This window comes from Haliotis rufescens, unplaced genomic scaffold (genome assembly GCF_023055435.1).
Source record: "Haliotis rufescens isolate VD_foot unplaced genomic scaffold, xgHalRufe1.0.p SCAF_51, whole genome shotgun sequence".
Classification (NCBI taxonomy): domain Eukaryota; kingdom Metazoa; phylum Mollusca; class Gastropoda; order Lepetellida; family Haliotidae; genus Haliotis; species Haliotis rufescens.
Genome location: NW_025964235.1, coordinates 2,470,635 through 2,485,514, shown reverse-complemented (window position 1 = coordinate 2,485,514; position 14,880 = coordinate 2,470,635). Strand labels below are relative to the sequence as shown.

Below are 14,880 nucleotides of genomic sequence, written 5' to 3'. Positions count from 1 at the left end.
TGCCTGTCACAGGGTAGAATGGTCCCCAGTACCACATGCCTGTCACAGGGTAGAGTAGGTCCCCAGTACCACATGCCTGTCACAAGGTAGACTAGGTCCCCAGTACCACATGCCTGTCACAGGGTAGACTAGGTCCCCAGTACCACATGCCTATCACGGGGTAGAATGGTCCCCAGTACCACATGCCTGTCACAGGGTAGAGTAGGTCCCCAGTACCACATGCCTGTCACAGGGTAGACTAGGTCCTCAGTACCACATGCCTGTCACAGGGTAGAATGGTCCCCAGTACCACATGCCTGTCACAGGGTAGAATGGTCCCCAGTACCACATGCCTGTCACAGGGTAGAGTAGGTCCCCAGTACCACATGCCTGTCACAGGGTAGAGTAGGTCCCCAGTACCACATGCCTCTCACAGGGTAGAATGGTCCCCAGTACCACATGCCTGTCACGGGGTAGACTAGGTCCCCAGTACCACATGCCTGTCACCGGGTAGAGTAGGTCCCCAGTACCACATGCCTGTCACAGGGTAGACTAGGTCCCCAGTACCACATGCCTGTCACAGGGTAGAGTAGGTCCCCAATACCACATGCCTGTCACAGGGTAGACTAGGTCCCCAGTACCGCATGACTAGGTCCCCAGTACCACATGCCTGTCACAGGGTAGAATGGTCCCCAGTACCACATGCCTGTCACAGGGTAGACTAGGTCCCCAGTACCACATGCCTGTCACAGGGTAGAATGGTCCCCAGTACCACATGCCTGTCACGGGGTAGAATGGTCCCCAGTACCACATGCCTGTCACGGGGTAGAATGGTCCCCAGTACCACATGCCTGTGACAGGGTAGACAAGGTCCCCAGTACCACATGCCTGTCACAAGGTAGACTAGGTCCCCAGTACCACATGCCTGTCACAGGGTAGAATGGTCCCCAGTACCACATGCCTGTCACGGGGTAGAATGGTCCCCAGTACCACATGCCTGTGACAGGGTAGAATGGTCCCCAGTACCACATGCCTGTCACAGGGTAGAATGGTTCCCAGTACCACATGCCTGTCACGGGGTAGAATGGTCCCCAGTACCACATGCCTGTCACGGGGTAGAATGGTCCCCAGTACCACATGCCTGTCACGGGGTAGAATGGTCCCCAGTACCACATGCCTGTCACGGGGTAGAATGGTCCCCAGTACCACATGCCTGTCACGGGGTAGAATGGTCCCCAGTACCACATGCCTGTCACAGGGTAGAATGGTCCCCAGTACCACATGCCTGTCACAGGGTAGAGTAGGTCCCCAGTACCACATGCCTGTCACAGGGTAGACTAGGTCCCCAGTACCACATGCCTGTCACGGGGTAGAATGGTCCCCAGTACCACATGCCTGTCACAGGGTAGAATGGTCCCCAGTTCCACATGCCTGTGACAGGGTAGAATGGTCCCCAGTACCACATGCCTGTCACGGGGTAGAATGGTCCCCAGTACCCCACTCTCCACTGATGTGTTGCAGGTGCTGTACAAGGATGGGGTGCGTCTGTTTGGCCAGAGTCAGCTGCAGGAGATGGTCGACCTCATGACAGAGAAGGAGCTACGTGTTCAGATCCCAGTGGAGGAACTAGATCTGTTGTGTCAGTCTGACCCTGTTCCTCACAGTCCACAGGAGGAGGAGATGGTTGAAGTCTGACCCTGTTCCTCTATGTACAGAAGGACATGTCTTGTTTCGGAGCCCATTGTCTTGGCACCATGCTAATTAAAAGGGCCATATTGGACTCTCATTTGAACTGTGATAACTTTTTATAAATAAAGTCTCAAAACAAGACTGTTCTTATTGGTTTGCCAGTTCCTACCAGAAAAAACATCAGGCCAGAATGAGAACACATCTGAGGAAACAAGAAACAAAGGGAAAAATATGTACCAGTTTATTGCAATCTAGAATATTCCTAGTTTGATAGTTTGATGTACAAATGTAAATGGCTCGGCAATATCACACAGCTCTGCTGGACTGGCCCCAGACCTGAATGTAGAACCAGGACCAGACTCAGAACAGACTCAGACCAGCCACTACTGCACTATCTCTACAATCCTGTGACATGTAACCCTAACATTAAGAGGATTCAATATTCACACATCCACACTTATCAAACCAACAATTTTTAACAACATAACTGACATCCTTCACAACGCCCCTGCATCAGACCAGGTCATCTATTTGGCACAAAACCTAGCACCTTCTCTATGGCCTTGTTCTGCTGCTGCACAGACATCAGTTCATAGTGAGAAAACTCCATGGACACCATGGCCGTACCAGAGGTGATGGTTCTTATGTCTGTGGAGTACCCCATCAGCTCAGCTAGCGGTGTCATTGTCTCCACCACCCTCACATCATCCCGGGGGGCGATGCTCTCGATGTGGCTCCTGCGCTGTGCCAGGTCAGACAACACAGAGTGAAGGTGATCCTCATCCATAGAGATCTGCAACAGTCAAACATACCACTCCATCACTAATACCACTCAGTCACATACACCACTCCATCACATATACCACTCCATCACATACACCACACCATCACATACACCACACCATCACATACACCACTCATACCTCTCCATCACATGTACCTCTCCATCACTCATACCACTCCACTGACTCCATCAATCATACCATGACATCACTCATACCACTCCATCTCTCATACCACGCCATCACTCATACCTCTCCATCACTCATACCACTCCACTCCATCAATCATACCACTCCATCACTCATACCACTCCATCACTCATACCACTCCATCTCTCATACCACGCCATCACTCATACCTCTCCATCACTCATACCTCTCCATCACTCGTACCACTCCACTCCGTCACTCATACCACTCCGTCACTCATACCACTCCATCAGTCATACCACTCCATCTCTCATACAACTCCATCTCTCATACCACTCAATCACTCATACAACTCCATCTCTCATACCACTCCATCAGTCATACCACTCCATCAGTCATACCACTCCATCTCTCATACAACTCCATCTCTCATACCACTCAATCACTCATACAACTCCATCTCTCATACCACTCCATCAGTCATACCACTCCATCTCTCAAACAACTCCATCTCTCATACCACTCAATCACTCATACAACTCCATCTCTCATACCACTCCATCTCTCATACAACTCAATCACTCATACAACTCCATCTCTCATACCACTCAATCACTCATACAACTCCATCTCTCATACCACTCCATCTCTCATACAACTCCATCTCTCAAACAACTCCATCTCTCATACCACTCAATCACTCATACAACTCCATCTCTCAAACAACTCCATCTCTCATACAACTCAATCACTCATACAACTCCATCTCTCATACCACTCAATCACTCATACAACTCCATCTCTCATACCACTCCATCTCTCATACAACTCCATCTCTCAAACAACTCCATCTCTCATACAACTCCATCACTCATACCACGAGTTTCACCAATGCCTCGTCAGACTCACCTGTAACTTCATCATGGGCTCCAGGAGTGCTGCATCTGCATCCCGGAGGGCCTTGCTCACACACTGTGCTGCACAGGCCGACACCATTGCCAGGGACGTGCCCGGGCGGACCTGGAGGCTGTGGAGCCGGACCCGGACGTGGATCACAGGACAGTTGAGTACAGGACCTGCCGGGACAGACTGCTGCAGTACATTCCGTACACCCCGATGTGTGGCATCACATTTTGTTTGTTTGTTTGTTGCTTAAAGCCACACTCAACCATATTCCAGCTATATGACAGCGGTCTAAATAATGAAGTCTGGACCAGACAATCTGGTGATTGACATCATGAGCCTCATTCTACGCATTTGGGATACGACATGCAGCAACCAAGTCAGTGAGTCTGACCACCTGATCCTGTTAGTCGCCTCTTACGACAAGCCTATTATGGCAAGCATGGATTGCTTAAGACCCATTCTAACACAGGTCTTCAGGGGTCCGTGTGTCATCACAACAGAGATGTATTTTATAATTACAGGGGGGGACGGGGACATCACTCAAACATCCCTTCATCTGCAGCTGTTGCCCTTTGAGTTTACAAATGAAAATTTAGAGTTTTGAATATAACTGATGTGAATGCTTAAACTGAATAACTTAAATCCTAAAGTTCATTATTAGGTGCCAATCAGATAGGCGAGGTGAAATGGGGTTTGTCCTTCAAGATCACTGCCCCTGTATAGTGTGTGTGGCTGCTAGTTTACTGGCCCAGCAAGGATAACCTACCCTGACACAGTATTAGCCCAGTCAAAATAGGATTTGACCCAAAACAAATTGCAACCATTTTACCTGCATATAACTTGGATTAACTCATAAAACATCATATCAAAAGTTTACCAAGATTGGAGCAGTGGAACAGTGCCTAATTTGAATAAATTCAAAATGGCCACCATTCAAACTAATTGTGCTAGGGTTTGCCTATATCTCGGGATCTAAGACTAGTAGAGATTTAATTCTGGTGTATACACCCATGTTTTGGGAGTCAAAGAATTCAATTATAACAGTATTTTAATAGTTTGGTAATGTCTTAGTGCCTAATTTGCAGAAATTAAAAATGCCGACCATTTTGAAATTCCCCCACTGCTGTACTTGCAAGTAGACCCGCATAGTGTGACAATTAGCTGCTGCTGAGGAAGGACTTCTGGTTTCACACATGTTGCACAACTGCTGACTTTCTGCTGGAATTGCTGGAGGCAAAGAAAATCCAATTTATCATCAGGCTTGCCTTTGTACAAGGTAACTAGTGCTTTCTCTCCTGCAACTATAATATCTGCCGTGGTGTTGTTTGGATTTCCAAATCTCTCAGCTTGTTAGTGCGAACCAGGTTTAGTGCAACTCCCTTTCCAACACCGTGAAAGTGCTTTGAGAACAGCTATGTTCCAACATCTTGGCTGCTTCTTTGCACCATAGCGAGGTTCGGGTCTAAGGTACAATTTTTTTGTGGGGGAGCTCAGTGTTGAAGCAGAGCAGAACAAAGATATCTTTGTCATCTGCAACGACAACCATTGGCTTTCTTGTTCTCTCAGCAGTGTCAATGGCAGTCTGCACAGTTAGTAGATCAGCATCTGCCCCAGCATGGTCTGTGCGACATCCATGATGTCATAGATGTTCATCAAACAAGATGATGAACTTCAGCTTATTATCCTTGTTGGAAAGAAAGTCCTGCTTCTTTCCATTGAAGACCATGGACCCTGAGACTTGTACAGGGGCTCCAACACGTGGTCCTGCTCTTCCCTGTTGCGTTGTATCCTTGTTGCTTGGACCGCTGAGATAACCATCAAATACCACGACTGGCTTACCATAGTGTCTATTCACATACCTGACATACTGCTCACATATTTCATCATATTTTGACCCTCGGCTCCATTTTATTCTGTGAAGCAAAGCTCCTCCATCTTGGACATACTGCACATCTCCAGGCGGTATGGACATTCCTGGAGGCATCAGACTCCAAATTGCATTAGCAAGTTGAACCTTTTTTGCTAGGCGTGGAGTTCACTTATTCTGGAAGAGCGCCGGCGCATAACTACATAACTCACATTGGAATGCTTCTGATAGGCTGTTGTGACGTGTTCCAAATGTTATAAGTCTCTGAAAGAGCAGCTGGGGATCTATTTGAACCATTCCCTCTTTTGTTTTTACTGCACTGCTATCAGACAAGGTGACAGCTTGATCCTTCCTTCTGAATGTATATTCTGCAACATGTTTTCCAACCATATCATGCAAGATCTTCTCTTGCAGAGTTCACATCAACAGTGTCATCAGCTGTTACACCAGTCACAATACTGTGCAGAGTTCACATCGACAGTGTCATCAGCTGTTACACCAGTCACAATACTGTGCAGAGTTGGATTCTCATCAAAGGGGTTTCTTGGTGTTAAGAAGTTCAGGAGCCCTCTGTGTCTGCCATGTCCTTCTTCTGTCTTGCCTCGGACATATCCTTCTTCTGTCTTGCCTCGGACATATCCTTCTACTGTCTTGCCTCGGACATATCCTTGTGTTGGTCCTTCTTCTCTTTATGCTCTGGCCCTCATCATGCTGCTCACTGGTCATGTACTTTACCGATGTGAACTCCTGCATTGCCAAGTTGACCTCAGAACTGGCATTAGATGATAACAGCCACACTAAACGCTGTGTCTCGGTCATACCACGACCTCTTGTAAGGCCACCAGTAGTACTTCTCATCAGTACCTGTTCAATAAGTAAATCTTCAGAGAGCCCAGCCCAGTATCTATCTGACCTTCTACCTACATGGAAGCCATTTTGCAAGTGCTGGTAAACTTTTTTATGCTGTTTCTAAAGGTTTTCCATCTTGCTCAAGTAGATGGGAACAGATTTAGTGTAGTTTGGGTGGGGAGCTGCTGCCAGATATGTTAACATATCTTTCATTGACTTCAGATGTATGTTCCAATTACCAGTCCATTCAGCTTTGATGAACTGTTGTAGGATGCCTACCATGTCTATATACTGCAGCCACATAATAGCAGTGCTGCTTTAAGTTGTTGATTAAAGTCTTGCAGCACCTGAAAATCCTGTAAACTCTCGATGGTAATAGGCCCAGCCATCAGGTCATCATAGAGTTTACCAGCAGTTATCGGGATATATGGCATTGGTGCATAAGTTGCATTTTCACCTGCAACATCTTCAGTTTCACGTGAAGAATCCGAGGTATTTCCTTCTTGTTCATCAAACCCTGTAGAATCATCTACCGGCATTTGCAGCACGTTCTGCGCCTCACTACTACCTTCTTCTGATTCTTGATCTGCTGTGCCATCTCCTTGATCACTGTCCTGATGAACAATACCATCTGGCATTGACACATTGGATGCCTCTGTGGTAACTTGCACAGATTCCAGGAGACTTTCACCCGGTGCTTCTGCTGCAGATGTATCTGTGTTTTCAGAGCCTTTCTGGGCTGTTGTAACACACAGATGGAATGCTTAATGCATGAGATACTAGCATAGCATGAAGGGCTCCAACTACAAGTAGGTGTGCACGTACAGCCCTAGAAATCGCTTTACCACTTAATATGTGCACGACTGTGTTGCTTGCATATATGCCCTCTAGCAATTCTTTCAGACCTGAGTCTACCATAAGATGTCCTATTGCACTCACAAAGCTCATTTCTGTGTGAAAGCCACCCATTCTAAGTACAATGTCCTTTATCTCGCTGTTCTTGGGGACACTTTCTTGAATTATCAGAGCTTTCAAATGTTAGAATTGGTGTGACATTGTACTGCCTGGCATGTGAAGTAACAAAGAGTACAAACAGGTCATGACAGTTGGTTCCATGTCAATCATCGGCAGAAATTGTATGGATGATTTCCCTGGAAGCTCACCCTTATGCACCAACTGCATCACCCCTGACCAGAGGGGGCGAGGTGATCGGAGAGGCAAAGCTATGCTCCACATGAGATCAACATTTCCACATGCATCCTCAGCAAGATGATCTTGTAACTTTCCATGTCATAGTGACTGCAGACCATCAGACCATTGATCTCACTTTGGCATGAAGAAATGATTCAATAATGTAAATACTGTTATAATTACATTCCTTGACCAAATAACATTGGTACAGACACCAGAATTAGGTCTCTACCAGGCTCAGATCCCGAGATATCGTCAAAAAATGGTTTCAAAATGTCCGCCATTTTGAATTTATGCAAATTAGACACTAAGAAATGAGTCAATAATGTAAATACTGTTATGATCAAATTCTTTAACCCCCAAAATATGGGTGTAGACAGACACCAGAATTAAATCTCTACCTATCCTAGGTCCCGAGATATAGCCAAAACCCAGCAAAATTAGTTTGAATGGTGGCCATTTTGAACATATGCAAATTAGGCACTGTTCCACTACTCCGATTTAGGTAAACTTTTGATATGTTGTTAAGTGAGCAATTGCAGGTTATATGCAGGTAAAATGGTTTCTGTTGCAATTTGTTTTGGGTTGACCCCCTTTTTGTCATATTTTGACTGGACTATATACTGACTCCTAGCCGACAAGACCTTGTTTTATCCACTTAATGCTGAGGGCCAGGCAGGGTTACAACAAGTACCATTTTTAACATCTTAATGATGCAGACTGGGATCACACCACCGACTTTCCACACTCAGGGGCAGACGCTCTACTAGACCACGGAGGCGTCACCAATCAGATATTATAGCAACTTGTTCTACATCTAAATCTCTTGACAAAACTTATATTCTAGACTATTCCCAAACAATAATTGATAACTTCTTTAATACACATCAATAGGCAACATTAGGTGTAAGTACAATACGTTAAGGCTAGATACCAGTGCTAGATAAGAGTGCTCTTACCATCATGAACCTAAACATTATCAAAAGGTCACCTATACAAATATTTGTGGTGGCCCACATCAACTTGTAGAGTGGCTAATTCAGAGAGCAAAGACCCAACATACACCCTACCGTTCTGTAGTGAGGATCTGATGCCACTCTCCACAGCCTTCAACTGGGGGCGCTTCGGCTGAAAGTGATGGTCCCTGAACGACACCAGCTCCACGTGTTTAAAGTCCTGGGTGTCGATGTCTGGGTGCACGGACAGTTTCATGAACACCTGGTGGCGTCGCTCCCCCACAGTTCTGTCAAGGGTGTCCTCAACCTCAGCCTCCACTGATAATGTCTCTCTGAGGAACACAAACTAATATCTTTATTATACACATTTTAACGTTATTACAAGACCCATTGACTTTCATACATAGTTTTAAACACTGAAAACGTAAAGCATATATTCATACTGCAGTTTATCAGGCATGACTATATCACATGGCACACAAGCTACATTCACACCAGGAACTCTAGATGGATGACACCGACCTGTACGCGACCTGGAGGGGTCCAATCTCGGCCTCAACGCGGTACTCCTTGAGGATGCGGGACCGGATGATGTCAAGATGAAGTTCCCCCATCCCCAACAGAATAGTCTGCCCTGTTTCCTGATTTAACTCAACCTGCAACACACAGGCCATGTTTACAACACAGGCCATGTATACAACACACAGGTCATGTATAGAACACAGGTCGTGTATAGAATTCACATTAACATGCCATGTATACAACACAGAGGTCATGTATACAACACAGAGGTCATGTATAGAACACAGGTCATGTATAGAATTCACATTAACATGCCATGTATACAACACAGAGGTCATGTATACAACACAGAGGTCATGTATAGAACACAGGTCATGTATAGAATTCAGATTAACATGCCATGTATACAACACAGAGGTCATGTATACAACACAGAGGTCATGTATAGAACACAGGTCATGTATAGAATTCACATTAACATGCCATGTATACAACACAGAGGTCATGTATACAACACAGAGGTCATGTATACAACACAGAGGTCATGTATAGAACACAGGTCATGTATAGAATTCACATTAACATGCCATGTATACAACACAGAGGTCATGTATACAACACAGAGGTCATGTATACAACACAGATCATGTATAGAACACAGGGCATGTATACAACACACAGGTCATGTAAACAAAAGAGAGGTCATGTATAGAACACACAGGGCATGTATAATACACAGGTCATGTATACAACACACAGGTAGGTCCTCCCTTACCCCCTCTGTCACCATGGTAACCCTATACCTTCAAACTTGGGTCCTCTTTCTGAAGGCAATCCAAGGCCATGTCCAGCTGTCTCTGAGCTGCCATTGTTGGGGGTTCGATGGAGCAGAAGAAGACAGGATCAGGAATATCGAGCCCTGCCAGCACAGGCAGCCCACTGTCCCCATCCAGGTGGTCGTCCCCTTCACTATTGCTGTTGGATGCATCAGTCAGCCCCGCCTTGTGTCTGTGTGCCCTGTATGTCCGTGCTGCAGCGTTGGCCGTCTTCTGTGTGTTGGTGATGGTGTCTCCGGTGTACGTCTGTGGGGAACGAAACGCGCAACTTGATTTAATATTCCCTGTCCCTGAACATGCTCACAAAGCTTTACAATAATTACATGAAGTCTTCCAGGTGACCACTTCCTCGGTCATCTATCACTACAAAACTACAGTTAAGTGTGGACCTACTGATCTGCTCATTCATCATCAGAACAACACATACATGTACCAGTGTCACCTTCATAGTGGGGTCACCGACAACAGACAAGTCAAGTAAAGAGGGGCACCTGCTTGAGTCCTGCCACCAGGACGATGTTGCCAGCCGATGCTGTGGACATGTCATGGAAGTCGTTGGCATACACTTGCAGCAGTCGGCTCGTCTTCTCCGTCACACCACGGTTGATGTTGTACACAGACTCCCCACTCTTCATCATCCCTGAATACATTCGAAGAAACGTCAGGGGACCTCGCTGTTTCTCATGAATGACCTTAAAAGCGAGAGCACAGAGGTCACTTCCATAGTGCTCAGCAAACCCATAGCTGACCTCCATGGGACTGGGCAGGTAGCGGATGATGGCATCCAGGAGAGGCTGCACTCCCTTGTTCTTGAAGGAGGCTCCACACAGCACCGGAACCAAATGCTGCTTCACCGTGCAAAGTTTGATGGCATTATGCAGCACAGACTGGGGAATGTTCGTTATGTCATCAGACAGAACAAGTTCTGCCAGCCTGTCATCAAAATCAGCAAGCTGACCAATCAAATTGTTTCTCTCATTCAGAGCAGTTTCGTACAGGGGATCTGACTCAGGGAGTGGGCTTTGTTCATACACAGCACCATCGGGACATGTGCTAGTGTCCCAAACCTGCCTCTCCATACTGACCAGGTCAATGACCCCATGGAAGCCTCGCTCCGCCCCCAGCGGCAACTGCAGCACCATGGGCTGCACCTTCAGTTTGTGAGTGAGTGAGTTGAGACACAGGTGTAGGTCGGCACCACGCTTGTCCATCTTGTTCAGGTACACCATCCTCGGGAGGTGGTAGCGGTCCGCTTGTCTCCACACGGTCACGGTCTGGGCCTCCACTCCTGTCAAGAGGAGATAACAGGTGGCTACATGCAGAAACATCAACTGGGAACTGACTCATGTGACTTCACTTGTTTCTCTTGTTTGTACACACACATACATGTTCACACACAGACACACACACACATGTATGTTCATGCACAGACACACACATGCATGCACACCCACACACGCAGACAAACACATGCATGCACATGTAGACACACAGACACACACATGCAAGCACACAAACAGACACACACATGCATGCACACGAGCAAACACATGTGCACAAACACACCTAGACACACACATGCATGCACAGACACACATATGCACACACACACAGACACACACATGCATGCACATGCAAACACACATGCTATACTTCCAACAACAGCACACTCAACAGCTGAAACATCCAAGATGGCAAGTGCTCCATCTCATGTGACTTCACAGACACACACACACATGTATCTTCATGCGCAGAACCACACATGCATGCACACACACACGCAGACAAACACATGCATGCACATGTAGACACACAGACACAAACATGCATGCACACAAACAGACACACATGCAAGCACACAAACAGACACACACATGCATGCACACAAACAAACACATGTGCACACACATAGAAACACACATGCATGCATGCACACAAACACACATGCATGCACACACATGCACACACACACGTACAGACACACATGTATGCACACAGACACAAGCATGCACACGTACAGACACACTTCTGCATTCACACAGACACACATGCGCCCTCAGACACACACTTGCACACACACACATACACATGCATGCACACAGACACAAGCATGCACACGTACAGACACACTCATGCATGCACACAGACACAAGCATGCACACGTACAGACACGCATGCACACAGACACAAGCATGCACACATACAGACACTCTCATGCATGCACACAGACACAAGCATGCACACGTACAGACACACATGCATGCACACAAACACACACGCATGCACACACACATGCACCCACATGCACACACACACGTACAGACACACATGCATGCACACATACACAAGCATGCACACGTACAGACACACATGCATGCACACAAACACACATGCATGCACACACACATGCATGCACACAGACACAAGCATGCACACGTACAGACACACATGCATGCACACAGACACAAGCATGCGCACATGTACAGACACACTCATGCATGCACACAGACCCAAGCTTGCACATGTACAGACACACATGCATGCACACAAACACACATACATGCACCCACAGACACACACATGCACACACACATGTACAGACACACTCATGCATGCACACAGACACACACATTCACACACATGCACACACACATGCACACACACACAGACACACACATGCATGCATATGCAAACACACATGCACTACTTCCCACAACAGCACACTCACCAGCTGAAGCATCCAAGATGGCAACTGCTCCATCCAGCACCCTCAGGGACCTCTCCACCTCCACCGTGAAGTCCACATGGCCTGCAACACCATCACCGACATACTGTAAATCGACTGTAATGCGACACCCCCACCCAGTGACCACGTGTATGTTGACATAGAAACGTTGTTGCCCCAGACAACAACAAGCTGCATCCTGGACCCATAAATTCATTAAGTGAGCATTGAGTGAAAGACAACAAATACACAGGCGTAGGGTTATACCAGGAAACATGGATGACCACAAGGAAGTAGTAATCGTATTATCCACGCCATCTTTCCAAATAACCACACCTGATGGGCTTCCACTGTTTTTTTCATGTTTTTAGGTTGAAGAAATTAATTAACATGGGCCCTTTGTAATATTGCAATCTTCACAGATCAGGGCTAACTAATAAGTCTCAGAAATGAGGATAGATAGTGTCTCAATGTTTATTTACGCCATCCTTAACAACAGTAGGCCAGTCTCGTCACGCTCAGTTGCGTTAGCGAGCAAATCAACTCACGTCAGCTAGTGAGCCCTAGCGGGCAGTGTTAGATAGCCACAAAGAAGCCCAAGATAAGTGCCCCTTTAAAAATACTTGACCGGTCAGACTGGTTCTATCCTGCCCGGTACCCACCTGGTGTGTCGATGAGGTTGATGCGGTGATGTTGCCAGGGGAACGTGATGGCAGCAGAGGTGATGGTGATGCCGCGGTCACGTTCCTGATCCATGTAGTCCATGACGGTGTCTCCACTGTCCACATTTCCTAAACAGTTCCACAAGTATAGACGAAACAAATGACATGATTAAAACTTAATTGAGGCTCATCAAATATCAGTTAACAAACTACTCTGTTTACTGAGTGATTTGTTATGACAAGCGTGACACTCTGTGGAAATATCAGTCACAAATTCATTTTGAATGACACATCAATGCAACAGTCAATACTAACAAGTTTTCAAGACTGATTGAAGAATAATTCGTCAACATGCAACTTTACCTATGTGTGACGAATATCCGGAATAGAACAGCATCCTCTCCGTTGTAGTTGTTTTGCCCGCGTCAATGTGAGCCATGATTCCGATGTTCCTGATCTTGGACATGTCATCGTGGTCCACGGCTTGGTAGCACCGCACGACGGACCGAGGGACATGACCCCGCAACCCAAACAGGGCCCCCCTTGCAGCCAAACTCGAGGAAGAGAACACCACCATCCTGATGTTGTGCAACATGTTTAAAACTTAACAAGCAGCTACATATCATGTTCTCCATAACATATTCTGAAAGTCGCTATGCTAACGGATGGTGACTGTGTACGATCATGTTGAACCTGCATATCATGCCGCTTTCATGGGGGCTGCCATCTTGGGTTCATAGAAAAAGTTGGAATGAGAAATGGCAGAAATCAAGGCATGTTGAGTTGGGTTTGTTTATTTGTTGTTTAAAGCCCCACTCAGCAATATTCCAGCTATATCACGGCGTAACAAATGTTATAATTTGAGATAACACTTTCTTTCGAAAGTACAGATTCCAGTACCCATCCAGGATTCGAACCCACACCCACACTCTTACAATAAAACATATAGGTTGCTCGGGGCCTATACCCCAGCCGCCTTTAGGCTACTAGCACTTCACAGTTGCTAACAAAGATGTAGAAGTAATAGATCATATTACCTGGATCGGGTGAACACCAATGAACACATTTTAATTATGACTAAACACGTATGTCTGCGATGCAATGCCATTGAACAACTTATAACTAAACACGTATATCTGCGAGGCAATGAACACCTAGACTAAACATGTATATCTGCGAGGCAACGAACACCTTTTGACACGTATGCATGTCTGCGATGTAACGAACACCTTAATGAATAAACACGTAAATCTGCAATGCAACGAACACCTTTTGACTAAACACGTATGTCGGCAATGTAATGAACATGGTATAACTAAACATGTATGTCGGCAATGTAATAAACACGTTATAACTAAACACGTATGTCGGCAATGTAATAAACACGTTATAACTAAACACGTATGTCGGCAATGTAATGAACACGTTATAACTAAACACGTATGTCGGCAATGTAATGAACACGTTATAACTAAACACGTATGTCGGCAGTGTAATGAACACGTTATAACTAAACACGTATGTCGGCAATGTAATGGACACGTTATAACTAAACACGTATGTCGGCAATGTAATGAACACGTTATAACTAAACACGTATGTCGGCAATGTAATGAACACGTTATAACTAAACACGTATGTCGGCAATGTAATGAACACGTTATAACTAAACACGTATGTCGGCAATGTAATGAACACGTTATAACTAAACACGTATGTCGGCAATGTAATGAACACGTTATAACTAAACACGTATGTCGGCAATG

General features: G+C 46.0%; 2 protein-coding genes across 2 annotated transcripts in view; one reads left to right on the top strand and one right to left on the bottom strand.

Annotated features, from left to right (window-relative positions):
* LOC124127358 (nuclear exosome regulator NRDE2-like) overlaps positions 1 to 1,807 on the top strand; it is a 30,080-nt gene extending 28,273 nt beyond the window's left edge. The window contains exon 10 of the mRNA XM_046490756.2: positions 1,501 to 1,807. Coding sequence (XP_046346712.2) covers positions 1,501 to 1,674 — 174 coding nt within the window. The 3' untranslated portion in view covers positions 1,675 to 1,807. The remainder of the gene's footprint in view (positions 1 to 1,500) is intronic.
* An 88-nt stretch (positions 1,808 to 1,895) lies between these two features.
* LOC124127359 (ribosome-releasing factor 2, mitochondrial-like) lies at positions 1,896 to 13,847 on the bottom strand. The gene is made up of 9 exons (XM_046490757.2): positions 13,478 to 13,847; positions 13,115 to 13,243; positions 12,456 to 12,536; positions 10,219 to 11,015; positions 9,695 to 9,973; positions 8,892 to 9,025; positions 8,484 to 8,701; positions 3,510 to 3,676; positions 1,896 to 2,461 (listed from the first exon to the last, which is right to left on the bottom strand). The coding sequence occupies exons 1-9, from the start codon at positions 13,707 to 13,709 to the stop codon at positions 2,192 to 2,194; spliced, it is 2,307 nt and encodes a 768-aa protein (XP_046346713.2). The 5' UTR covers positions 13,710 to 13,847; the 3' UTR covers positions 1,896 to 2,191.
* Between the last annotated feature and the right edge of the window lie 1,033 nt (positions 13,848 to 14,880).